General features: G+C 40.8%; 2 protein-coding genes across 6 annotated transcripts; one reads left to right on the top strand and one right to left on the bottom strand.

Annotated features, from left to right (window-relative positions):
* Positions 1-326: 326 nt before the first annotated feature.
* LOC144523857 (sex comb on midleg-like protein 2) lies at positions 327-13,461 on the top strand. 3 transcript variants are annotated; one of them, XM_078259788.1, is made up of 15 exons: positions 327-434; positions 2,275-2,365; positions 3,862-3,936; positions 4,489-4,559; positions 4,830-5,064; positions 5,679-5,767; positions 6,611-6,854; positions 9,568-9,833; positions 9,936-10,029; positions 10,132-10,335; positions 10,477-10,638; positions 10,767-10,895; positions 11,220-11,432; positions 11,523-11,686; positions 11,789-13,461. In XM_078259788.1, the coding sequence occupies exons 2-15, from the start codon at positions 2,344-2,346 to the stop codon at positions 11,912-11,914; spliced, it is 2,094 nt and encodes a 697-aa protein (XP_078115914.1). In that variant the 5' UTR covers positions 327-434; positions 2,275-2,343; the 3' UTR covers positions 11,915-13,461. The 3 variants fall into 3 exon arrangements, with proteins under 3 accessions (XP_078115914.1, XP_078115913.1, XP_078115912.1); XM_078259787.1 differs by having other exon boundaries at positions 11,217-11,432; positions 11,526-11,686; XM_078259786.1 differs by having other exon boundaries at positions 11,217-11,432.
* Positions 13,462-17,232: 3,771 nt separating this feature from the next.
* rai2 (retinoic acid induced 2) lies at positions 17,233-27,642 on the bottom strand. Of its 3 annotated transcripts, none has more exons than XM_078259783.1 (2): positions 27,513-27,642; positions 17,233-19,192 (listed from the first exon to the last, which is right to left on the bottom strand). In XM_078259783.1, the coding sequence occupies exon 2, from the start codon at positions 19,124-19,126 to the stop codon at positions 17,489-17,491; it is 1,638 nt and encodes a 545-aa protein (XP_078115909.1). In that variant the 5' UTR covers positions 19,127-19,192; positions 27,513-27,642; the 3' UTR covers positions 17,233-17,488. The 3 variants fall into 3 exon arrangements, with proteins under 3 accessions (XP_078115909.1, XP_078115911.1, XP_078115910.1); XM_078259785.1 differs by having other exon boundaries at positions 27,517-27,642; XM_078259784.1 differs by having other exon boundaries at positions 27,436-27,524.
* Between the last annotated feature and the right edge of the window lie 292 nt (positions 27,643-27,934).

The following is a 27,934-nucleotide window of genomic DNA, read 5'->3' as shown; positions in this document are numbered from 1 at the left end:
TTACTTATTTAAAATAGCAGCCTTTGACAACGTGGTCAGAGTTTTAGTGGCTATAACATCATTTTTCTGTTTTGAGCTACGGAAGGGGACGCATCGGAAATACCTTGTAGAGAAGAGAGAAAGTGAAGATGGATAACTAGTGTAACTCTCTGGAATCCAAAATGACAGACCGAGTACAAGTACAGACGCTGATTGGTTAAAACAAGTAAACCTTTGTCCGATTGGCTGTAAGTAGGAGTATCATGAGAATCAATTGGCCTACTGCTATGCACACTGAGCCCATGTCGTTGTTTTTGCTTGTCTGTGCTCGTCGTTCCATACTATCTTTGGCATAAATTACATGCGTGTAAGCATACACTACATTTGTGAAAAAAATGGCAGCTGGCGATTACAGAGAAGTGTGAGGATCTTCACTCGAAAAAAACACGACACTTGTAAGTTTTTTCTTCATACTTAATAATATAGAGTTTCGGGAGAATGTCAGATAAAGCTACACGACCCTGGTTATGTGTAATTCTCCTTGATAATATGGAAGAAACTGCTCTCAGAGGGTTAACGTTGACGCTAAGGTTAGCCCAACCTAGTTATTAGCCAGCAGTGGTAGCTAGCAAATCAAGCAGTCCCAGTTGTCAACATTGGGCCCAGACTATTCCCTAGAACTGTATAACGTTACTGTTACACATCATATAAACGGCGCCCGAGAGCAAAGATGCAATAGTTAAAATGATTACTGTTTTAAGTGTTATTATGTAAAGTAAATTAGCGTTATAACGCTAACGTTACCTATCTCGGAATTTAGCTAGCTGTTATCAGCTAAGTTAACATTTGAAGGCTGAGTTGACATATAACCAGCCAGCTAACAGTTAACGTAGCTAGGGTTAACGTTACCTAGAGTAACTTAGGTGAGAAAAACATGGGAACGTGTGCAGATAATTGTCTACCGTTAAGTTAGCTCGATATTATAACGCCAGGTAATAACCAAATCCATAAATATAATGTTAACGTTAATTTGGCTGAAGGTAACAGTAGCGTCATTATAATAGTAGTCCAAAGGCGTTCATTTCACCGTTCATTTTAATGAGTTAGGCAGTTTATTTATTTTTTAAATTTTGTTTACTGTTATCGGTCACTTGACTTTGAGGACACGCAGTCCTGTTTTCTTAATTGTTCACCTCAGTATGTAGGACGGCTGTTTTTTATTTACTCACCTAACGTAACTAACTCAGTAACACTAATTAACTAGTGTCTTTGGGGGTCATGAAGTTCGTAGATAACATAAGTATTTCACTGAAATTTGGAAATGCTGATACACATTCCCTACACAAAGTTAAATACAGTGTCCCAGGACACCACAAGCCTGTCGTTAGTGTTAAACCTGAAAAACCCACCCTGTTCCAGGCTTCCTATCTAGGTGGGAGTGTCCATAACTGGAATACCACACTTCAGTACATGAAAGAAGTTTTGATATATTTTTATTTTACGAAAAAGAGTCTTGTTTCCCCCTTGCTAACAGCAGGACCATATCACCTTTCCTCATTTTCTATGCAGTTCCCTGCAGCAGGTTATTTTCAGTGATACTTCTCTTTTTGCTTCAAATTGTAGATAGATTCATTCAGTATCACTTTTGTTGGGTTTTGGTCAGACTAAACAAGCAACTTGAAGACATCATCTAAAGCTCTCTAAGAGATGAATTGATAATGAAAAAAATCAATAGTTATGGCTAGAGCTGGGCAATATGTCAATATTATATCGATATTGTGATATGAGACTAGATAACTGTCTTAGATTTTGGATATTGTAATATCATAATATGGCATAAGTGTTGTCTTTTTCTGGTTTTAAAGGCTGCATTACACTAAAGTGATGTAATCTTCTGAACTTACCAGACTGTTCTAGCTGTTCTATTATTTGCATTTACCCACCTGGTCATTATATCCACATTACTGATGATTATTTATCAAAAATCTCATTATGTAAATATTTTGTGAAAGCACCAATAGTCAACACTACAATATTGTTGCGATATCGAGATCGGTATGTATGTACTGTATGTTAACAACCTATAGGCCTATTCATATACATAATTACTCATTTCTACTCAATTCCCCAAAAATAACATGCATTGAACATCAAAGCCCTTGTATTTTGTATTGTAATTGATTCACATTGTAATTTTGACTGTGCCTTATATGAATGAACTAATGTATCTCTTTGGAACTATTTTGTGTGTGTGCTGCATTTCGTTGAAATATTTTCACCTTTGGTATTTTTTAGAACACAACTACACTGGCATAGAAGCAGACCTGGTCACCATAGAAGTGTCACCATTGGTCATCCGTCACCATGGGAAAAACTCAGCTAAAAGGCAAGGCAACATCATTTTTCTATGCTTGATAAAGAGTGATCAAAAGGGGTGTGCCTGATATCATTGGAAAGGAAACACTCTCAAGTTTTTGTTACAAGTGTCAGGCTGATTCTAGGCCTTACTGACACAGAGTTACAGAGGCTAGAATTTTTTATTTCCGTCCAAGTCATACATCTGCTGTAAACACATCTGGTGAGATACAGACAACACAATGTCATAGCCACATGTCTCAGCTTACTACAGAAAAAATCCAGAAGCCAAAAGACTCAAAAATGGATTTTATATAAATTTATTTCTACAGATATGTCTGTGCATTTTTCTTATTTCAATTTGAAAAGTGCAAAGAAAAAAGCCAATAAAGTACAAAATAAAACACTTCTCAAATACACAAACACACCCACATCAATCACACATAAACTTAAAATAACTATTTACATAAATATATAGAAATAAGTAATTATAAATTGGTCAGGGTGCGATATGCTTATAGGAGGCCCTGTTTACAGCCATCACAGGGTTAAAATTTCAGTGTCAAGTGTGGTGTCTATTGAATCGTCTGCTTATTGGCTATAAAGATATGAGGGTCTTGTAAGATGGGAGTCTAATTGGTCCGAGCAAATGTCGATCAGCCGCATGTGGGCCTGACATCGCGTCAGAGGGATCATCGGCTTCCCATAGGGCTATCGCAGGTTAAACTGAACGGATTGGCTCATACAAGGTATCTATGGAAACCTTAGACCTCAGAAAGTACAGATACACCCACATCGAGTTGGTAGAATCCTCGGGTGAGAAGCGAGCCGTGATACAAGTGCGGAAATGAAAAACTGTTAACTGTTTTTCCGTTGTGATTCGGCTTCAAGACTTCAAGATTGTGAGGCGAACAGCTCGTTTTGGATAAAATGGCTTGGATATTCCATTTCCTTGGATTGTTAGCGAGGTATGAAAAAAATGTTTTTGGAAAAATATCACCGCTGTTGATAAAGAGACAAAGAAAAAGTATGGATGCACTCTCGACTCTAGACACCAGATGCGCAGTTTACGTCTGTATTTCTTTATTTTCTTAACTTTATGACAGTTGTATAACTGCTATTAATCATCTTATGCTTTGTGTGTGGGCTTAATTGAATCATGAGAGGCTAAGCTTTCAATTGTTGTGTCGCATGGCCGTATATTTTGAAGATTTAATGCTTTAAAGTTATAAAAACGTTTGAGTGGACGCCACAGTGACAAAGTGTGCCGTCCACGGTACAGTGATCCTATAACAGGTTTAAAGTATGCAAATGAGAAAAGTTATTACAAGGTAATTATAATGTATGAAAAAGTTGTTGGACAAAGTTGGAAATAGGGGCTTGACCTGCCAGACATGACAAGATGTTTGTGAAGAGGAAATTGCACAGATAAATCCATTAAAGCTGTATTTTAAGATTTGTTAAAACAACTTTTGTATTTGCATACATTTATAAAATATATATATTTTTTCATCTTTATCATTTTAGATCAGAAAGACATTAAAAAAGAGAAACCAGGAAGAATGGTTCCACTATCAGGTACAACCCCTGCAACAACTAAAGGTGAACTTTTTATTTGGTATTTTGTGATGGTGTTTGCCTTGATTTGTGATTTATTTTTTATTTTTATTCCCTTAGATTACTTTGGTTGAACACAAGAAGAGCTATATGAAGCATTTGCATTATCAGAAGAGCCCTATAGTCATTATTCGCTGTTACATGAACATTTGAAATTACATGACATTGGTAGACTCTACATACTACTAGCAGACTTTAACTAACTACAACAGACTTTGTCATAGATTTTCGGTCTTTCTGAAAAGATCAAACAAAATAGTGAGATTTTCTGTGCGTATTCTAAGCTATGAGAGAATCTATTGCCTAGTTAAGGATAGTGGGCCACAAAAGGGCTTGGAAAGGGACTAGACTTTGGCTCACCATACTTAATAGTCTAACCTCAAAATTTAAGTTTCAGTTAGCCAGTGATATTGTGACATTCTGCTCAAGCATTTCCTAGATTCTGTGTAACCTTTTTATAAGCAAAATATTTAATAGGTTGCATTTAACAGCAATTGTTGCAGTCAAAACATTTACTTTTTTGTAATTTTTGTTTAGATGCTTTCAGCTGGGAAGAATATCTAAAAGAAACGTCTTCTTTACCTGCTCCACCAGGCTGTTTTCGTCAGGTATGTCCTCCTGGTTTTTAAGTTGTTTAATATACCAGGGGCCAGTCACATGAAGATAGACCTAGTGTTAGACTTAAATGTAAGTACATTTTAATTTGCAGAAGTTGATCTTGAACTGAACATGTTTCCTCAGCCTGATTAGAACCCCTGTTGGTCTAAACCTGGCTGGAGCAATGGGTTGATTAAATAATGATTTGTGTGCTGTGTATTTGAGCATTGCTTACAGTATCAGTATCCCTTATGATACTTATATTATCCTAAAATGTGCAGGCTAGAGTCCCGCCCTCCAATGACTTCAAGGTGGGAATGAAGATTGAAGCCCATGACCCGCGCAATTCCACCTCAGTTTGTATTGCAACCGTGATGGGTTTAACTGGGGTTCGTCTGCGTCTCCGACTGGATGGAAGTGACAACAGTAATGACTTCTGGAGACTGGTAGACTCCTCTGATATTCAGCCTATTGGCACCTGTGAGAAGAACGGAGACATGCTGCAGCCACCGCTGGGTAAGAAATCAGGGGAGATGGGATGGAAGCACATTGTTATCAATTATAATCATTTTAAGACAATAAAGGAAATATCTTAATCTTTGTATCTTTGCATTTGTCTGCTAAACTGCCAGTTATAAAACGTGTGCAATAAGGAAAGCAGAAATGGTAGACTGATAAAATTGAAACGAAAATAGTTGTTGGACCATGCTGTAGAAAATGTTGCGAAAGTTTCCCGACAGGCATAAATTATCATTATTATCATATTTACTTGTATTCTTTGAAAGAACCTGAAGGTAACAGAAGGTTGGCAGGAATGTTTGGTTTATGTTGTTGTAATACAGCTTGAATGATTAGAAGGGCAAGATAATAAAGTGGCACACATAGATGTGTGAAAAATAGATGTACACAAAAATATGTCCCGACGTTTAAATTCTTTCCATTTGACTTTGGTTGAGTTAATAAAAATCTGAAAAATGACAAAATAGTGGTCACTGGGTCAAGGAAATAAAAGGAGCAACACTGGAAATTACCCACGAAAGCACACAGTGTTGGTTAATAACTTAGAATTTTTGTGTTCTGAATTAGCTTATCTTACTTTTGTTTTAATGTTATTACATTTTCTCCCCAAGGATTTCGGATGAATGCCTCCTCATGGCCCATGTTTCTGTTGAGAACCTTAAATGGAGCCGAGATGGCGCCAGCACTCGCCTTTAAAAAGGTAAGTGTTGCTTCAAAAAGCTTTGAAGACATCTGTTATACACAAATACCTAGCACAGCCTGCTGCAGGGCCTGTGGAGCAAATGAGGCAATCACTTTCATGTCTTCTGGGATTGCCCAGTACTAACTGCATACTGGCGAGAAATACACTTCCACCTGGAAGCGACCTTCAAAGTAAACATCCCATGTAGGTTTGACACTTTATATTTAGGAAACATTTCATTTGACACATGGGATTACAGAGATAAAAAGTTACTTATACTTCTGGATGCAAGCAAAAAAATAATCTCAAGAAGGTGGTTAAAACAAGACTCTCCTACAATAGGAGAATGATTAGAATTGGTTCATGATAGAAAGGGAAGTTTGGGGTCCCCTGCTGGAGCTGCTACCCCCGCGACCCGACCCCGGATAAGCGGATGAAGATGGATAGATAGATAGATAGATAGATAGATATATATATAATATACTTTCTTTTCTTTCAGAGAAGTGTAGTGAAACTCCGCCATATGTTCTAGCTGATCCTACTGTTGATATACCAAAATGTAAAAAAACAAACAAAAAAACTTTTGGGCCTGGGAAGAAAACTGATATTGATATGAGGATAACTATGGGCACAGATGGAAAATCCTTATGGTCTTCTTTTCTATCATTATTTTTTTCTTTCCCTTTCTTATTCTTTGTATCAGGAACCTGCAAATCATATAACAAAAGAGAAAATATGTAAAAATAAAGATACAATAAAAAAGAAAAGAAAACATCTGTTATACAAACAGTATGGCGGCATCATATTGACAGTGCATGCATTTGAAAGTAGTTGTAACGAGGATATTGCACTCATTTACAGGAACCTCTAAGGCCCTCCCAGAACAACTTCAAGTCTGGCATGAAGCTGGAGGCCGTGGACAAGAAGAACCCATACCTCATCTGCCCTGCCACCATTGGGGAAGTGAAGGGCGATGAGGTCTTTATCATGTTCGATGGGTGGCGGGGTGCCTTTGATTACTGGTGCAAGTATGACTCCCGGGACATCTTCCCTGTGGGCTGGTGCTCACTCACAAAGCACAGCCTCCAGCCGCCAGGCAACAGTGGTAAGTGTCCCCCTCCAGGTGGCAGCACAAGTCTGCGCATACAATGAGAAATGAGGCAGATGTTGTTTGTAATCAATGTTTCCTTCATATGCATTTAGTTGCAGTTACCCCCCCTCCACACACACACACACACACACACACACACACACACAGTTGGGAAACTGCACCCACAGCTAGAATAACATAAACACCGTTATCGTTAATCATCTGGTTTTAATGCTTATTCTGGCGGAGTAAAATGTACACAGTCTAATCTGTAGCAGGTGCTGGACACACAGTAAAAGAAAGCATGAATTGTGCCTCTTGATCTACAGTATGTATTATCTAATCACACCATATTAACACATATCCCAGAGGACGTCTGAATGCAGTTCGAATGAATGAATGCTGTTATAGTTGTGGTTTCAGAGTTTGTAAAAGGGGTTGTGATGCTTCTGCAGCTGGGTTGGTGGTGTTGGTTTTGGTACAGTGGTTGTGAAAGCATTTTCACTAAACTCTCAGGAAACTTTATAAAATATACTGTATGGAAAAAAATAATTGTCTTCAAATGAGGAAAAATCAGTAGAGCTCAGCTGTTCACTTTAATCTTTAGATATTGTTATTTTCCTGGTTAAGTAAAACTTTTAAAGCTCTCTTCCATGTTGTGTATTTTCACACACAACATGGTCGCTCTGGATAAATAAGGATTTCTTTTCTACAATGCTCCTGAGTCCCGACAGTGGCTGAACTTTAAAGAAAGTTTGGTTGCTTAGTACCAAGTTTAACGTGGTGGTTTAAACAAGGTCCTCTTGATAAACTGGGTCTACATCAAAAAACAGGAGAGCCATTAGCACTGAGCCAACAGTCGTAAGAGACATAGTGTGTATTGCATGTGAAACTCTGCAGACACTACAGAGTTCTGTCAGTGTTTGTGTGCCTGTGTTGGGAGGGGGGGGCAGAGCAGAGTAACAAGTTGGAGGGGAGGGATGATGGAGGAGGATTTATGTTCTTCACATCGTACCTGTTTACATAGAAAAAATATGTTAGTATAAAAGCGTCTCAGAGGTTATCAACTACAAAACACATGAAAAACGTCCAAACAGCTGTTGCTTTTTTTTCTTTTCTTTTAAAGATGATTTTAGGCCTTCATTTGTATAGGACAGTTTAGACTTGAAAGAGGAGAGAGAGGGGGGTATGACATGCAGCAAAGGGCCACAGTTCGGAGTCAAACCCGCAGCCGCTGCGTCGAGGAGTAAACCTCTATATATGGGCGCCCGCTCTACCAGTTGAGCTACCCAGGCGCCCCAGCTGTTGCTTTTTAAATGTACTTGATCATGTATGGGAGGGATTATGAAAAGCACACAAACTCGCTTTCCCTACCACCCTGTATCTCTACTCCCCCGCCATCTAATACTGATCAGTCTGTCGTCTCCGACTCCACTGGCCGCGTGGGTTTTGTTTTGCATTTTGGAGGAAGATGAATTATTTGGCTTTCTGTGCGTGGGTATTTTTAGGGAATCTTCATTACATACAAAAACTGAAAAATATTTACTTGCTGAGTAAATAGGGGTTGCTTTATGTGTTGGCGCAAATGTTTACCAATAGGTTTTCCCTTTCAGCACGATGTGAGTTACACATTTACTCTGTTTCTGGTCTTGGCGATAGGCATTTTTGTTATTTGTAGAGAGAACCAGCATTCACAATACACACATTTACATTAATAAAGATGGTGATTCCTCCTTTTGAAGGTTGGAGACGTCATAGACTATGTGCTTGGATTCTCTGCATCCAAGAGTTAGGTATTATTGTGTATGATATCTTTTAGTTTTAATATTTCTTTGCTGCAGATGTCTATTACTTTTATCTTTGGAATTATATGTATATATTATATGTATGAATGGGTAACGCCCATTATAACGCTCATGCATTTTTCACTTGCCCACCTGCGAGTTTCTACAATGTTCAGAATAGGTTTCCAGAATACGTTAATTAGCTAGCAGAAAAATGCATTGTGTTGCTGCTGTTGTTGAAGTTATTTATAATCGGCTAAATTCACAGCCATGCCAGAATAAGTCAGGAAACAAGTAATTGGAACTGTATGCCATAAATTGGAGCACTTCCCCTGCTATTTCCAGTAATGAGATGCCCCTGTCCAAACCAAACCAAGATTGGCACCAGAGCGTCTCTTTACTTTGACTTTAATCCCAGCCACCAACAGCAGCACAGCGCACTGTGGTGGTCACTGGGTCGAGACATAATGACACGTGGTTTGTCTCTCTAATTAGCCAGGAGAGGCAGTGATGGGGCAGGTTGCAAATCATTCTTCTTTTGGACATGCCTTCATAGTCTAAACGGAGCCAACCGGCCATCATTAATGCTGTGCACGTTTCTTTCTCTTTTTATATCCATGTATGTGTTTTTGTATAGTGGGCCATTAAAGATCCTTGGAAGTATACTCAAACCTGTCATATTCAGGTTTTGCATATTTAAGGAACCATGTTCATTTACTTGTATTTCTCTCTACCAAGTTTCCTTGAACACTGTAGAACTGGAATTTCTACTCATGTGGCCTCTCAATTAGCCGTTTATAGCTACAGCAGAATCCATTGGTTCCATGAAGAGATTTTCTTTCTTGGGTTTTCTTAGGAGCTTCTAGTGTGGTAGCTCAGTTATTTATTTATTTTTATATCAACTCCCTCCATACCAATTGTGCTATTTTATGCTGTTATTGCAGTTACCCTGCCAAAGAACCTGCAGATCCTCCCGGCGTCACCCTCCAAGCCCAGCAGGCGTTCCATGCAGTCCCCCTACAGACTCCCCAACCCTCTGCCCCCTTTGCCTGTCAGGAAGGGGGTAAGAGGCCGTCGGCCCAAGAGCGAGACCATCGCTCTACTCAAAGCTGTGGCCGAAGCAGCCGCTGCCCAAAACGGAACTGTTCCTGAGAACACACAGCTCGTACCCCGGCCCCATAAGAAGAGAGGCCCCAAGCCTGGAAGCAAGGTGAGACCCTGCTGAACAAAGCCAAACTCTGAGATATTTTAACACATTTAAGAACATTTCTCATGTTTAAAGTGCAACTGCAAATGAATGTGTCTTTTTCAGCGGAAGCCCAAGCTTCTCCAAAGCCCAGCGCAGCTGCCCAGCATCCAGGTTCCACAAGAAAGCCCCCCCAGCCTCAACTCCGTGGTTTCAACAGGTAAGGATTAATGATCGTCTGCTTCCTATAATTAGCCATTACTCAATTAAAGCTATCGTTAGAATATCTCATTTGCTCCCTGTGTGTCTTGTGTGGTTTCAGTGTGTGTGTATGTGAATAAGCACGGAAACTGTGGTCCCCACCTGGACAGGAAGCAGATGCAGCATCTGCCTGACCACTTTGGCCCGGGGCCAGTGAATGCTGTGCTCCAGCAGGTGGTCCAGTCATGTATAGACTGCGCATACCAGCCTAAAGTCCTGCTCAGTGCTCTGCAGACTCATTCAGGAGGAGGAGAGATTGTCCGAGGTAGACACACACACACACACACACACACACACACACACACAGACGATACCAGTTATCATATAAGTTGTGTTATTGGACTGGACAAGTAGCCAAGCCTTTTTTGTGCGACAGACCAATAAAACATGTTGTCTTTCATCACAGTGAGAACAGATGGTGGAGTTTGCATGGTCAAACTCCCATCAGCCTCCAGTGCTTCCTTTGTGCTGCGGTTCTTGGAGACTATGTGTCGTCACCTGCAATGTGACAACCTGTTCAGCAGCCAGCCGTTCAGCCACTACACGGCTTATGACAGGACCAAGTCAGGTAAACCCTGCGTTCAGGAAACACCAGTGCTCCATCTGTCGGATGTTATAGTAAACTAACGCTGAGACAAAAACTAGGACGTAACATTGTCAATGGTTATACAGCCCATCCTTGTTCCTGTGTTTCAGTGAAAGAAGAGGCGTTGGACGCTCCATCTCTGGCTCGGGGGAGTAAACGGAGTCTCTCTGGAGTCTCCCCAACGTATGCAGCCCCTCTGTCACCTAAACATTTACGTACCGAAGCTCACCCTTCAGAAGGTACAGCTGCAGCTGTTTTATACTTGCAATACTCTTTATACTGACTGAAATTGTTACCTAGCAGACCTTCATGACTATATCGATTACACTGTATGTATGTTTCCTACACATGAAAGCAAAGCAGCACAAAACACCACTAAATCCCATAATAATATACATTTTTTTATTGCTTGAATGCTGTTTATAAATCAAATTTCTGTTCATGAGCACTTTCACATCGCATGTATATATTTGACCGTTGTCTCAGAGGCGGATGAAAGTGTATTATAGAAGCTTTGAAAAAATGACATTTGAATGTCCGTTGTGTTTTTCTCTCTCCAGCAGAGACCCTGCCCCATGAAGAGAACAACCTAATAAAGGAGCAGCGCTACATGGACTCAGCCTCCAACTCCATGACCCCTCGGCCCCAAACAGTGCGCAGCTCCTCAGAGTACCACGCTCAGGCCAGCAGCCTGTACCACCTGGGCACAGCCATGCGCCGCCTCTCCTCCAACCCAGCAGAGCTCAGCTCCACACAGCCTCTCAGACGGGTCGAAGGTACCGTCAGAATCTGTGGAAGTAACAGTGCATGTATACAAGTGCTTTCTTCTGCCTCCCTTGCTCAATGTGTGTGTTCTGCTTTGGTAGCAGCCAGCTCCACCACAGGCCCTGAGGCGCTGGTGTCTGAGCGGGAGAGTGTGTCGCTGCCCAGTAAAAACCCCTCCTCCTGGTCCATTGAAGAGGTGATGCAGTTTGTGAGGGGTGCTGACCCCACAGCGTTAGCCCCACATGCTGAACTATTCAGAAAACATGTAAGTTAACAGTTCATGAGTGCTTACATTTGGAGCCCTTGCTCTTCGTATTAAGCTAAAAAAGGATATAAAATAAATTGAGTCCCATCTTTGTTTCCTCAGGAGATTGATGGAAAAGCTTTGATGCTGCTACGGAGCGACATGATCATGAAGTACATGGGTCTGAAACTGGGGCCTGCACTGAAGTTATGCCATCACATAGAGAGGCTGAAACAAGGCAAACTGTAAGAGGAGCCGGGGCAGCCCTGTCCCTGCCAGACCCATGAGCAATAAGCCCTGAAGGAGCCAGCGTTCGGACACTGACTCATGGGGCATGCAGGGGGCGACATGTTACTCTTGACTCCACCTCAGGGGACTGAATAGATGTTACACAACTTCATCCCAACTTCCAGAGTGGAGAAAGTGTGCCGTGCGTTGCTGACACGTTACCTCATCCCCTCATCAGTGAACGAAAAGCTGTTCAAGTCTAACAGACGGCAATTTGACTTTTATTGAAATCCCAAAGGAAAAGAGTCCCTGTAGTGTTTACATTGCATAGCACATGAGCACATGAGGACACGTTTTTTTATGAAATCTTTTGATCCTGGTTTTGGATCCCCAAAGATGGAGAATGTTTCTTCTTATATAATGTTTTTATTCTTGATGAATTTCCACTTAATAAGGAGGGGTTGGTATACTGAAAAAAAATCCATCAGATGTTCTTCCCCATGCTCTTCAAGAGAATTTAAAAGCACTCTGGTCTGTGCTGTTGTATAGCCGTTCTCACTCTTCACACGTATGCCTCAAGTATGGGTATATATCCGCCTGCCCAAAGGATGCTAATGTCAACGCATTCCATTTCGTTCACACAATGCTAGACAGCCGTTTTCATTTGCTTGAGCATTGTCAGTGTCATGTAGGGATCATGTCATTCAGACAGTTTTAATCGAACCTCACCTTTTCCACTAGTGTCGTTCAGGATCACCTGCTGTGTGGCATGATGTATTATTGTGTCTTAGCGAGCCCTACGTTGCCTCTCACTGGTCGCCATGCAGTTCTTATCAAAGTCGAACCGTTTGTGTCCCGAACTCTGAGCCAACTTAGAAGTTATGGGTTTATTAACTTCAATTGACAGATTGTTAAGGAAGACATTTCTAAGGGCTTTTTTTCTTCTTGTTTGGTTTTGATGTAATATTTTTTATCAGTCATAATCATGTAAGCCCGTTGGTCCGTGTTGTCACTTTTGACCGTTACAATCACTGTTAGCAATGAAAACAGATGTGTACAGTTTTATGGGTTTAACCATGAATATCAGCGACAGAATGTACATTTTGTAGAAACGTAATATTTTAAGGAAATCATATACATAGGTTAGAAATGTGAAGATGAAGGGGATGGGGATGTGGTGAATATTTCACAGTAGATTCCATTCTGCTTTTTAATACTTAACACAACGCTTTTAGTTCAAATACTCCCAGTAATAGACTCTGCCTTGCTTTACCTATGACATTTCTCAGGTTTATGTGGTCTTTGTTAGTACAAGCTTTTGTAGCATACTGTTTATAATATACTTAACAGAATTCTCCTGTTATTTCCTTCCTCGACTTACAAAGACTTGTGCCATATGATACTCAACACAGGATCGAAGTGCTGTTGATTTCCTTCTCTTATCTTCTTCAAACTACTTGAAAAATGTGTTGCAAAAAAGTCACTTGTCCATTATGTCACACCAGATAAACAGTATGTGTTTATGATGTTGTGTATTTCCTTTTTATAAATCTACCAAAAAACAAAAATAGGTGTGTGTGTTTTTGTTGTTTTTTTTAGTAATTTATTTGAACATGTAAAAAAAAAATATATATATATATATATATATACATATAAAATTAAAATGACAGATAAATAAGGGCATGTACATCTCAGCACAATCTACCAAAATTATTATAAGTAATTCAAATAAGAAACTTCGATGTTCAAAAAGGAGTAGGAAGAAGTTCATTAACAAACTTTTCTAGTCCCACCCTCTTTCTCTATTTTTATCCTTTAGTTAAATACACAACAACTCAACAACTTCTTTACATACACGTACACCGTATATCTACCTTCAGCTCACATATACCCATGCATACACAGGCATACATACATACACACACTTTTTTTTTTTTTCCTTTCTTTATTTTCCATCTATGTTCTTCCTTTCCGTCTATCTATAGTAAATCAAATAATAACCCATCCATACTAGACTTAGTATATGGGTCCAGGAACCATACAGTCAGTATACAATACTATCACCTCGAGTCCTTTTCATATCCATTCAATATATTCATTTTAAATAGTCTCTTGAAATTGCTCATCGTTGTATGTGATTTCATCTCTTCACTGCAGCTGTTCCATACATTACTCCTTTGGTTGTGATGCAGTGATATTTGGCATTTGTTCTTATATGTTTCTTTTGAAATACAGACGTTCCTCTTAAGTTATGCTTGCTCTCATTTGAAACAACTCTTGGATAGTGTTCGATAGCTGTTGATTATTTACTTTGTACATAATTTGTGCAGTTTTAAAGTCAACAATATCTCTGAATTTTAGTGCTTTTAATTTAATAAAAAGTGGATTAGTTGATGCTCTATAAGTGGTTTTATTTACAAGTCTTAAGGCTCTCTCTTGAAGACTAAAAATAGGTTCAATGTTCGTTTTGTAAGTGTTTCCCCACACTTCCAAACAGTAAGTAATGTATGGCAGTATGAAGGAACAATACAATGTATACAATGAGCGTTGATTTAATAAGTAATTGATTTTATACAGTACAGCAATTGATTTGGATATTTTAGCCTTAATATAATGTATATGTGGCTTCCAACATCATTTTTCATCGATTATTACTCCCAGAAATTTAACTTCTTTTACTTTTTCTATTTCAATGTCATTTATCATAAGTTTTTTGTGTAAAGTTATTGCACAATTACCAAAAATTATAAATTTTGTTTTACTTAAGTTCAGTGTTAGTTTATTTGCATCAAACCAACTTTTCATCTTTTTTAATTCATTTTCCACTGTATCCAAGAGTTGTTCTAAACTTTCCCCAGAACAGATTAAATCTGCAAATAAAATGGTTTTCAATTTTTTTTTACACCTCCCATACATTATTTATATACAAGTTAAACAGTGTTGTTACTGACATTTTCACAAAGGGGAAGATATATAGTATAACCTACGAAAACATGTAATGGATTGGCTGATTTAGAAAATGTATTCAGTTGTCATATAAAAGAGTTTTGCACAGTAAGAACTACTAATGTAGAGGACATAGAACAGGATTCTCACAGAATCATTAAACTCTCTGATGTTTGTTTTGAAATGTTACCTAACAAAAAAAAAGCAATGCCTGCTGCGTGATATATATGACAAAACAATTTGAAAACATGTTGGGGACTTTAAAAAATGATTCTGGAACCAGGAAGTACATCTAAAACCCAACAACTGTTGGACAACTGCACAAAACATACATTGTACCAAGAAGGACTGTTGTTCTCAGACTGGATCTGCAGTTACGGGTTTTAAATCTTAAAATCTCAACTGCAGAAAAAATGTGATGCTGCATGCAAGTCATTTCCACATCATTACCTTTTATGCTAAAACCTGTCTTGTACCATGGTTACGTCATTCACAGTCCATGCAGTGTGTGGGGGGGTGTGCGCGCACACTGAATTTATTATAAATCACTTTAACACGACACTCAGAGTATTTTAGTCTAAACTGCAGAGCATTTGCTTACACACTTGAGGGAGCGAAGCCGTTTACCTTTCAGCAGCCTGTGGAGGCTTTTCATTCCCTGACCTGTCTTTAGTTCAGGAACTAATGTAATGAACTTAATGTTGGGTGATTTGATAGGGTTTAACCCTCATGTTGTCCTCGGGTCAAATTTGACCCGTTAACACAAACATTTTTGGATCAGAAATATGGGATGCCGAAAATGTCTAAAAAAGTGACAAAACGTTGGCAAAAGTGTTGCCTGATTGTTGCTCTGATTTCAAACCAGTTTCATCAACAAAAACGGACATATTTGAGATAAAAAATGGACTGTCGTCAAGAAAAAAAGGCAGAGACACCAAGTCAGACCTCAGAGAGTTTAGTTCACTTCCATATAAAAAGCACACATACTGTACAGTAAGCAAACATTTAACTGTGTTTCTTCACTGACATCTTAATGCAAATAAGAAGAGACAGGTACAAAGGAAGCAGGTTTATTTTGTATATCCAGTCACACTGTGTCTCCTGACCATCCAGCATATATACAGACTATAAATAAAAGTTGTACAAAGAATAAATTAGGGTGAAATCCTGTACAACCAGAGTGATCAGTTCAAACTACTAAACCAAAGAGCCCTCTGTTGAAAGGAGCGCAGACATGAGTTAAAGTAAGATGATCATGGATCATCCCTAAAGTACATCAATATAAATAAAGAACAGGTCAGCTTCTAGGTATTTTCCATCCCTCCTTTGTTCATCCAGACAGTTTGCATATGTCTGCTATAATTCACAAATTCCATAAATGCTATAATCACAAAAGGGCAGCCCAGTTTTAGCATAATAGGTGGGAAACCCTGTAATGTCTTCAACTAAACTATGACAAAGTGCACTCGAGAGGATAAATAAACTGACACACAACAATACTCTCACATTCACAACTCTGATCATAACAATGGGACGGGGGGGAATCTTACTAGTACTGATTCTAACAACAGACTAATATCACACTTCACAATTATACAGTATTTTCTCTCACTGATCCCAAAAATCTCATTATTTCTTCTTTAATCTGGCTGTTCACTTCAACGTCATCTCCTCTTCACATTCTAAGTTGATTTAACTGGTGAAAACAATATTAAAACTTGCACCTAGATTCTCTTCATTAGTCTGTTAATGGAAACAGCAGGGGGCTCTAGTGTTTCATGCACTTGCTGTGAGGGGTTTTCTCCACGTTGGCTTGTATTTTGAAGCACTGCCAGCTAATCAAAAACAGCTAATTCAGCCAGCAACTAAAATAGCTCTTTTCCAGAAATACTTTCCTTATATTTGGACAGACCTGTACAAAGTTCTGTTTAAATGTGAAGACAATTAAGACGTCCCTTTTTTCTCCCTGCGCTTAAACAAAATAAGAATGTATTTAGTCACGACTGATGGCTGTTGCCAACATGTAGGCTATTTCTTTATGAAATCGTGGCTCTGGCCTTGCCAAGTCATTATTAGCCTGTCATGCTAAACCCCTATCGGAGAATGAATCGCTTCAGTGAGCGACTGATGACTATGGGAAATTCCGACCATGGGACATGTTTAAACAGTCTCGGCCACGTCCTGCCAGTACATACTGCTCTGCTCTGATCAGTGAGAACCTCAACTATCAGGATTGGTTTTAGGTCTTCAGTGCACTTCAATAAAAGTTACATATGGAAACAAACCATGATGCCAAATGGAAAAATGGAACCCATGTGTCTTTGCTGTAATTATAAAGTCAAAAAACTTTCCCTCAACATCTCCGATTTATGAAGACCATCTCCGAAGGCACACTACGCTGCCATACGCAAAAACATTCCTGCTGGAGTATAACACTGTAGAGAAGTGCATTACATAAAAAACAAGTCTGAAAACTCCCAACGGAACGCATTTCTGTAACTACTGTCACACTGTTAGACACTCATGAGCCTCAGCTTATGCAACATTTGGAGTGTATGAGTTTGATCACAGAAATGTGTTTTATGTTACACGCTGTGGAGGGATTACCAGAGAGCGGTCCAAGTATTAATCCTCCTGGGCCGACCACTCTCACTTCCTAGGGAGCAGCGCTGCAAGTCTCTGCTTCTTCATGGGCAGGAAATGGATCTCTTGCGAGCTGACCTTCTTCAGTTTGATTGCTCTGCTCTTAGGGAGCTTCTTATGCGGGTTGTTGGGGTCGTGCTGCTCGCCGTGGGACGCAGACGGCACGCCGTAGAGCTGCTGCAGAGACGGCCCCTGGCTGCCGTCCCGTTTGATGGAAAAGTTCTTGGTGGAGACTCCCGACAGGCCTTTGATCTTTCCGCACAGGATGGCGGGGATGGCGTCCTTCACCGAGACGATGACTTTGGCCGTCTGCGAGGTGCTGACTATCTCTAGGTTGCCAGCTCCACTCAGAGATGCCTGCTGACTCAGAGAACTCGACCCACCGGCACTGCTGTCAACCACCCACTTGTGCTGCCGGCTGAACTCCAGTGAAGCCAGACTGCCCAGGAGTTTGGAATCTAAACTCTGAGTACATTCAACACCCAGAGACAAAGAAGTGCCACTAGCATCTTGGCCAGAATGCAACGCTGCTTCTCTGTTGGACTGAACGCACTTTTTCCTCACAGCGGGCACTGACAAGTCGAGCACGCTGTCCTGCTGAGGACTGGGGTACTCCTGTTTTAGTTCAACTGGACACGCTCTGACAGAAAGGTCCAGAGCCTGTCCGTCATCTACAGGAAGCGAGGACGGGGACACATTTTGCGGCTGGAATGACGGCATGCATTTGCGTGAAGACAGCGAAGGAGAGGTAGTATCTTTTGGAGACGTCTGAGTGCTTTTACTCACAGTGCAAACCGGTTTAGGCATGTTCCCCTTTGAGTCCTCAGCCTGAGGGACAGGGATGGGGATGGGAAGAGGGACGGGCAGAGGCACCGGCAGGGGGATGATGACAGGGTAGGGGACTAGCAGTGTGGCAGGAGGGACTAACGGGGCCAGAGGGGAGCTGTAGGGAGCTGTGAGGGGAGGAAGCGGGAAGAAGGTGGAGCCCGGTGACTGACAGGTTGATGAACCGGCCTGGGACGGGAAGAGATCCTGCAGGATGGCCGCAAAAGCTGGATTCTGCAGGAGAGAGAGAAGGTTAGCATCCTGCGTCTGTCCTACTGACTTCTGGTCCATCGCTGGAGACAAACCAAACAGATTCGGACACAGGACGTTGTTCTGGAGCGGCAGCTGAGGGCAGTTAGTGCTCTGAGGAATCACAGAGGGGCCCATGTGCTGGAGGACCTGCTGATCCAGGACCAGGGGAAGTGAAACAGGGCTCTGGCTTGTTATCAAGTACGGTGCTGCCCCCATTTGGCCGAGCTGCGCTCCGGCTGCTCCGGCCATCTGGAGGTGAATGGGCAGCATCAGTGGGCTGTCTCCCAGGCACACCGGGTGCAGCATGGTCGTGGCGACTTTAAGCGCCACGCCTCCCGGAGATTCAGCAGTGGGGCTCACAACTGGCGGTGGAGGAGGCTCCATCCGGTTAGAGAGCCCGCCTTTGCTCAGTCCTGTCGCACCGCCGCCGCCGCAGGACTCAGCAGGGCTGAGCGGGTTTTCTCCATCCTCCACTTTACTGGGGATTTCCCCCCCTCCCACGTCAGTGCTGCACACGTCTGTCTGGGACTGTGTCATGGTTACAGACACATTATCACTACCCTCCATGGTTCAGTTTCAGGAGTCAATCGGAATCTTCATCAAGTGCTAGTGACAGGTCTCATCCATTATGCCCTGAAACACAAGAAACGCAATGTTTAATGATGCGTAGTAGTTTCTGACATTTGTTATAATAACCCAGAACTGTACACAGTGCTGTAGAATTCTCTGGAATTTGTCCTCCGAGCAATGCTATTTGAAGGACACTAGCTCTATGTTGTGTCTATTAGAGCTCACAAAGGACTACTGTTAGGTACTGTTAGGTATTGTTTAATTTTAGCATTATAAATGGCTTTTATGAGTTTTAATAAATACAATTTTGATTGAGATAAAATACAAAAAGGGCTCTCCGGTGGTTCAGTATTGCACTTCGAAGTAGCAAAGACTGAGATATCCTGAATTTTAGTCTTTTGTTTAGCTCCAAAAAACACTGCTTCCTTTATGAATTCATGTAGTTTTTATTTTCTTAGTAGTTTATTTACTTGCTGTCAGTGTTTACTTATTCATTGGCTAATTTATTTTCTATTTTCATTTTTTATTCCTGTTTTTTCAATCACTTATTTATCTTTTGGTTTATTTTATTCTTTTCCATCCAAAATCGGAAAATGATGGATGGACGTGCTATGAGAGTCCTGTAATAAAAAAATAAAAAATAAAAACAAAACACTGCTTCCTACATTTCCCATAATGCAACCCTCTCTGCCTCAAAAACACCCGCACAAATTCCACACCTCATGTTTGTAACACAGGCTTTCTGTTAAATAAAATGTGTAATCTCCAAACCTAATCTGAGATAACCCTGATGACATGACGATGACATCATCGAGGTCATCTTCTCAGGCTTGAAAAAGCTCCACCAGAGCGACATAGGAGATTATACACTAGTGTGTACAGGCTGAGAAGATAATTGGGCAACCCATCCCACAAACAATTATCATCATGAATCATCCCAAGGAAGCGAGTAGGAGCAGGGCCATTGGAATAGAACACAGGAAATTAAGATTGGGAACATGACTGTGGCTGTCTGTTGGACAGTATGTTCCAGTCAGAGCCCAATTCTCCCCGGCTGTTACTGTAATCACACGTTAAATGTAAACAGAGACTAGTCTAACACAAGATAATCACAGTTTGCTTGTCTTATGTGAAGCCCTTTCAATTTTCTCGTTCAGGTGCTACAGAAATAAACTTGCATTGCCTCAGAATTTTGTACGCCTAATATTGTTGATTTGTGTCTATCCTACTGTCTACTTTATTCCCTCATAATGCCCATATTTAATGCTCTCTTTTTTTATACGTTATCCTTGCACTACTATAGCTTTTATATTACTATGTCTACATTATTCTCCTATATTGTCCATATTTAATGCTGGTCTCTAGACTTTATCCTTGCACTATTGGACTTATTTGCCCTACCACCATGACACCCACAATCCCAGGGTCAGTCCCTGCCCTGTCACTGCAAGCGTCTCATGCTTATACATCCTTTGGTACATTCATGTGGATTTTTTATTTAGTATCTTTTCTTTTATTGTCCATATTATTCATGTGGATTTGTTATTTAATCATCCTGTTTATGATGTATGTGTATGTTGTGTGTGATGTCTGTAAGCTACTGGGACCTTGAATTTCCCCTTGGGGATCAATAAAGTATCTATCTATCTATCTATCTATCTATCTATCTATCTATCTATCTATCTATCTATCTATCTATCTATCTATCTATCTATGTATGTATGTATCCTTTTTCTGAGACAATATTGGTAGAAATTATCAAGCAGGATATGAAGTTGAATCACCTAAAAACAGAGAGAAAACTTGATTTGAGTGAAAGACACTAGTCACTAAAATCAAAATGGAACTGAAGCGATCAGTCGATTAACCCATTAGTCAGTCGAAAAGACAAAGAATTGCCAACTGTTTTGATGTTTTAGTAATTATCTAAGCAAGTTGTCAGGCAAAAGTGCCACACAATTTCTGTTCCAAGCTTCTCATACGAGACACTCCCACTGAATATCTTTCTTTCTCCGAGTCATTTGAAGACGTCACCTTGGGCTCTGGGAATACGTGACGGACATTTTGAACTATATTTTCTGAAATGTTGGACACGTGGACCTTGCACACACATTCCTTACTCCATTATGCTGCTTGTGTTTACCTGATTACAGACATACTGTAAAGGGCTTTACATTTTTTTTATTTGCCCATCTTTCCATTCTTCCCCTCCATCTCCTCCACTCGTCTCTCTTAGTTTAGGTCTCCAGTTGAAGAGGTGAAGCCTCGGGGAATCAGCCATATGCAGCTGAAGAGACAGAAGCTTTTCCTTAGCAAGACCAAGGACAACCCCCACCCCCACACTCCCCCCAAGATACTATATCTACACAGAAAAGGTTTTACTGTGAAAAAAGTACCAGATCCATCCATCTATGTATCTATCTATCTATCACCCCTGGGCAGTGTCCCAGTTGTTATCATGCTTTTAGAAGCCCACTGTGTGTTGGCTTTCCTCTACTACATGACACTTCCACATACAACACATGTCCAGCCTGCACTGGCTGTCAACCCTCATCCATCTGTAGCGATCAAACATCCCCTGGGTGCCTGGAGATACGATGCATCCGATGTCAGCCAGGTCAATTATTCATACTGATGGTGATGGGAGCACCAACATGTTCAGGTCTTGGGAAGGGGGACGCTTTAAACAACCTAAAAAATGCAACAACAAAGTATCCTGTGCTTTTTAAATGAAAAACTCAATTAAATGTACACATGCACTTCCAATTTTCTAGCAAAAGCGTGACACTTTTTTCCTCCCGAACAGCCTTCATGTGGTGTTGGGTTGCCTCACTGAGCAGCTAGGGGGAGGAGCGCTCTTCCCCCCCGGGCTGGTTGTACTGTATATTGTTCTGAGGCATAGATGAGACTTTGTAATATGGCTCTGATGGATTACACGGAGGATTCTGCAGCCAGACGGTCGGCCGATAACCTTGTTGCTGTTCCACACATGGGAAAAGTCTGGGAAGTGTGTGCACCTCGGGAATACAGACACACGCTTAAACACACCCTTTAACCCTTGTGTTGTCTTCCCGGGTCAAAATTAACAGGTTTCTTTTGACACTTATTTCAACATTTGTGGCTCTTTTTTCCCCCTTTACCACCAGTATTTTTACCACTAGAACCTTAACCTAGAAACTTATTATAACTAGTTTTATACTTATTTACGGAGTTCCTGGCCAATAAACCTCATTTATATGACATTATCTAATTTTTGTGTTAGAAAAAAACAGAAATTATGAATGATTTTAACTAAAAGTTAAGATCAGAGGAATGAAGGTAATGGATAATCACGGATATGTCCAAGTTTAGTCAGGATAAGGCTATAAAATTGAATAAAACACCCAAAATTCAATGAAAGTAAAGATCTGATCCCTTAATTTCACTTGTGAAGAGCGTTATTTTGTGGCAATTTGGTCGAAAGAAACCCAAATGTCTGATATAGAAACTTTGTTAACGGGTCAAATTGGACCCGAGGACAACAGGAGGGGAACCCAATAAAAGCTTTTGTGCATGTATAGCTTCAGGCTTCTGTGTTCGTTCCCAACACAGTCTAGAGTTGGTGATGGTGAGCATGTAAGGGTTCAAAGAGGAAGGCATTGGGTCTCTTGATGGGTCAGCGGGGCATGGTTGTCTATATGCACGTATAGATAGACTTGTGTAGCACACATGCTGCTTTGTCCTCCTAGGGAAGACTCACTCTGCAAGTCATGGGATCACAGGCCAGACAAAGGATTTGGACAAACTGTTGACACAAGAATCCAAGCAAACAACATCTGTCTCACACAGATGCAGGCTTTCCTCTACCATTAGAAGGCTTAGGTACAGCACCTGAGCCGTTTTGGGCACCACCTAAGCTGAATGAGCTGATTAAATTGCCAACTATTTTGATAATCAGTTAATTGGTTTGAGTTATTTTTTTATGAAAAAAAGAGTAAAAATTCTCAGATTCCAGCTTCTTAAAGCAACACCAAAGATTCTTTTGTACCTTAAAATAATGTTTCCAAAATCGTTTCAGTGGTTCATCAACTCGTAACAGGGTGAACGTCTGAATTCACTTTGCAGCCCTCTATAACTGCATTAGGCAAGTTTGCCAGATCGGGTAGTGGATCTGTAGTTCCAATGAGACATACGACAGCGGTAATGGACAATTCTCCTTCCAACCTGTAGGGGGGCTGAAGAGGAAAAGTTCTTTGGTGTTGCTTTAAATGTGAATTTTGTTTTTAAGGCCATTAATGGCCTGGCTCCAGCGTATCTGTCCCAGATGTTAACTGCTGGTAAAAACAACCGGTCATTGCTGTCATCCCATCAACTGGTTGTAGAAGTCCTGAGGTCACTTTTGCAGTTGCGGCACCAAGACTTTGAAACAAGTTCCCTCCTGACATCCGCACTATAACAGACGCAGCTCGTTTAAATCCAATCTTAAAACGTATTTATTTAGTATGGCTTCTAATACATAGTAGCGTTGTGACATTTTCCGTTTTTCTGCTTTCATGTATTCTTTTTCTGATTGTACTGTATGTTATTTAATGTTTGCTGTTGCTACTTTATGTAAATCACTTTGGATATCTGCTGGTTGCTGTAAAGTGCTATATAAATAAACGTGATTGATTGATTGAATTGGATCTAGTGTCTTCTCTCCTCTGTGACAGTAAACTGAATATCTTTGAGACATTTGAGGACGTCATCTTGGGCTTTGGGTACTGATTGACAGTTTTCACAACTTTCTTAGATTTTATAGACCAAACAACTAATCAACTAATCCAGAAAATAATCAACAGATTAATCGAAAATGAAAGAACTCCTTAGTTGCAGCCCTTAATGAATGTAAAATCAGTGTGACCATCAAAACTAACTACATGCCTTTCTCAGATCTAATGGTTGTAGTTGGTCCCCAGTGGACTTCTTAAGCAAGTTTTGTCTTTAAGTTTTTTGAGTAATATTAATGTATTATCTGCTGTTTCCCATACCCCCCAGACCCGTCGTTTTAGACACAGATATGGCAATAATAATGGTCCAAAATTATGTGAAATTGCATTTATTTGTATTTATTTGTTGAAAACCCTAACATTTTCTCGAGGGAGAACCCCTAAACCCCACGCCACATACGTGCACCCAAGTCTTCCACAAACCCAGTGAAAACACAGACATACTGCATGAGCAAGATGTTTCCAATAGATTCTCCTCTCAGTTTCCTTAGTATCTCACTCCTTCCTCTTTCTACAAGAACACATATGGAATATTAGCTCAGATCTGATGCTCTTAGTTAAGAACTTGATTAGGAAATTCGGATCTATGCTATTTTCCCAGCTTTTCTAATGCTTGCCTTCCAGGAAGTTTGAGACATTTCCTGCTTGATAACATGAATCATGTGGTCTGTGACACGATGAAGCCGCGCTGACCAATATGAAAGAAGTCTTTCTTTAAAAAAAATGTTGTGGCATTTTGGGCCTTTATTGGATAGGACAGCTTAGACATGAAAGGGGAGAGACATGCAGCAAAGGGAACCTGTGGCCACTGCATCGAGGACTGAGCCTCTGTATATGGGCGCGCGCTCTACCAGGTGAGCTTCCCAGGCGCCCAAAAGAAGTCTTTCTTATTTAAAACGTCGCTACTGTCACACAGACAGATTGTGCACAAAGTGTGGATAATAACACCCCAGATAATAAACTCAATCTAATTATCGCTCTAAACTTAGCAGTCAGAGTGAAATAATGCTTTATGCTTCAGCAGCTTTCTGTTTTATGAGAAGAAATAAAAATAGTGTTGGTGAGTGTTACTTTGAGCCTGCAGATCAGGTGACCTGATGCTAATCAGTAATCACCACCAGGGTGACATGTTGTAGGCCTCTTCCCCCCCCCGCAGCAGTTCACACAGCTCACTGCTCCAACCTCTCCTCTCTGGAGTCATGTGAGTACAATGTCAAACTCTGCAGACAAGCAGCAGCACAAGAAGGAAGTTTAACCAGCAAAGTCTACAGCGAGCCAAAGTACACAAAGACCACGTTCATCTTTGCTATCCCCCCCACACCCGGTTACATTATCTGACTCTGTGACTTTGCTTTGTCTCTGTGTTATCACAGACAGGGAAGGTCAGAGGAAGATGTCACATACGCAAACAACTCTTTGGTTCTTGCTCATGTGCCACAAGTCAGCTACATCTACATCTGTACCCTCTGTATTGTACCTCCTCAGTTAAAGTCCACTTCAATCACCCACATCCTTGTGGTCAAATATAAACTGCTGCCATCGCCTCAAGCTAAATCAAACACCTTTTAAACAGGCCTGTGAAGCCAGTGATACGCTGTACTCAGGCACAAATTCAGAATATACTGTAGAGTCTGAGATTTGTCAGAGAATTAAACACAACCTTGTTTCCATACATATAGTAGCCTAAAGGTTAGATGTATTAATTTTCCTAAATCCATCTTAACAGAGTTAGAGTTTACCATTTCCATACGATGATACAGTTTGTAGATTAGCTTGTGAAAAAAGCACCAGTGTAATGCAGTTTTCATTCAATATGAGCCACTGCAACACAAACAATGTTGTTTTTTAAAGACAGATAGGACCAGCAACACATCTAATGCCGTTTACAGCTCCCACATCATCTGTAAGAGCTTTGTGTTCATTATAGCCAGTAACAGCTAATTGAGTAAATAGGCAAGAAGAGACCTAACAGAGAGCCAAATGAAACCCCTCCTCTGTCCCATAATGATTTCCACATTTGCTTTTTTTCTCCTTCCTTGCCTCATTGATGGAATGTACGCCATAGTAAGTCAACAGCAGGGAGAAAACAACGCCTTAACTCTTCAATTGCATTAAACTGCACTGCAGTCCACAGTACATTACAAGAACTACTACTCTCTTTCTCTGCTCGTGCAAGAGTCCTCGTTGTGGGTTTGATTTGGAGTTCAGAGCAGCAGGAACAAAGCACCATGGGATGGATGGAGCATGGCTGATAATCTAAAGGTCATCGCCCTCAACACCCCTCCGCTCCGATAGCCAATTACATCTCATTAGAGAGACACATGGAACCTCATGGTGAGCTTCACATCCTCCGACTGATGCAGGCTGCTCCCACACCCAGGCACATTCCCTTTTATTCAGCCAGTTGTCCTCCAGCTGATTGCCTAAACGCCACAGCAACAGTCACATCTGATGAATAATTCAACATTTCTAATGAATACAATTGGAATAGTCATCATTGTGACCAGTGTGGAACAACATGTCACTCTTTTGCCCAGTTTACTATTGATAAGTCCTGTTCAAATGGGGTAAAGGTGAGAATATTCAACCATAAAAACATTAAAATGCATTTATAGTGAGGGCTTACACCGCTGAATGCACTCAATAGCAAATAGGTGGCTGGACAAGACACACTGAGAGTAAATGTTTAGAGAAAAGCCCACAATTTCCCTTTAATGAACATTAGAAATTAAAAATTAGATTAGAAACATTAGAAATTAAAATGTGTGTCATGACTTCCTGCTATGTAAATAAGCCCATCATTGAGTTACATATGATAGCTTCTGCAGAAGCTTAGGGGTATTCATACCATTGCTTAAATTCGCAATTTCTACACTAGTTGTGTCATAGCACATTAGGACACCAATATAAGCAGATACACAGACTACTGAAGCCAAGGCTGGTGTAACAGGCCCTGAGTGTGACACCGCCGGGTTCATCTGAGGAGAGTGTCCTTATTTCTTCACTAGTGACATCTGTCTATCCCTACAGACCGCGGTACCGTGCTCCCGGACAGATCTTTGTATTATGAGCCCGGTTACTGATGTGTCTGGTCCCTCAGCAAGCCGACGGTTCGCCATGAAAAGCAGGGAGGCTGTGCGCCATGTATGCGCACATCTCCACGCATCACACGGCTAGAACGTGAAGGGCTGGGGGCGCGTGACGCTCCTAGCTGCCATTAGAACACACACACACACACACACACACACACACACACACACACACACACACATATATATATATATATGGCACATAGAGATGGGTCCTTGTGCTAAATCATAACATGTTATTTCTAAAGTTCCCGTTCATCTGGCGTGTATTTTTTTTAAAACGAGCTCACGTTGACAAACTAGCTGCGCAAATTACCTCTAAATTTGAAATAAATAAATAAAGGCTTTAAAAGGCTACGTGTTTAAACCTAGACCGTGCCACTAGCGGTCGCTTCCCACATGCTAATGTTAAAACGAATTCATGTTTCAGCGTGTACGCGACGCAGAATTGAGAAAAGCCTTGGCTCACCCTGTTTCATCTCCTGTCCTTTAATGTCATTCTTCCATAATATTCCAGTTCTGCTACAAACACCAACATCCACTCACCTACCGAGCAGACGGACGCGTTAGCAGCTTTCCAAGACAGCTGCCCTCTCTCAATTATCAATGAATGGGAGCCGAGATACTCTAAAATAAAACGATAAGGCTTCTATTTATCTCTTCATTGCGGTCTCGACTCCAGACTGAAGCTGCGCACGCAGCATCGTCAGCGGGTCCTCCCTCCTCCTCTACAGTCTATGACAGGGACACAAAAAAGACAAAAGTAGATACAGAATATTAGCAATAACAGTAGGCTATGTAGGCTACAAAAGGTGAAAATCTATACACAAACTCAAACGTAGAAAATCCATCCATATAGCTGCCGAGAAGAAATATGGTTCATGTCACGTCAGTCTAAAAATATGCCAGTAGTCGCTTTATTTTACAGGTCTGCTTTTTCCGCAGAGAATTCCATGCAGTTTCCTGAC

The sequence above is a fragment of the Sander vitreus genome, chromosome 9, assembly GCF_031162955.1.
Source record: "Sander vitreus isolate 19-12246 chromosome 9, sanVit1, whole genome shotgun sequence".
Lineage (NCBI taxonomy): Eukaryota > Metazoa > Chordata > Actinopteri > Perciformes > Percidae > Sander > Sander vitreus.
This window is presented reverse-complemented; position numbering and strand designations above follow the sequence as displayed.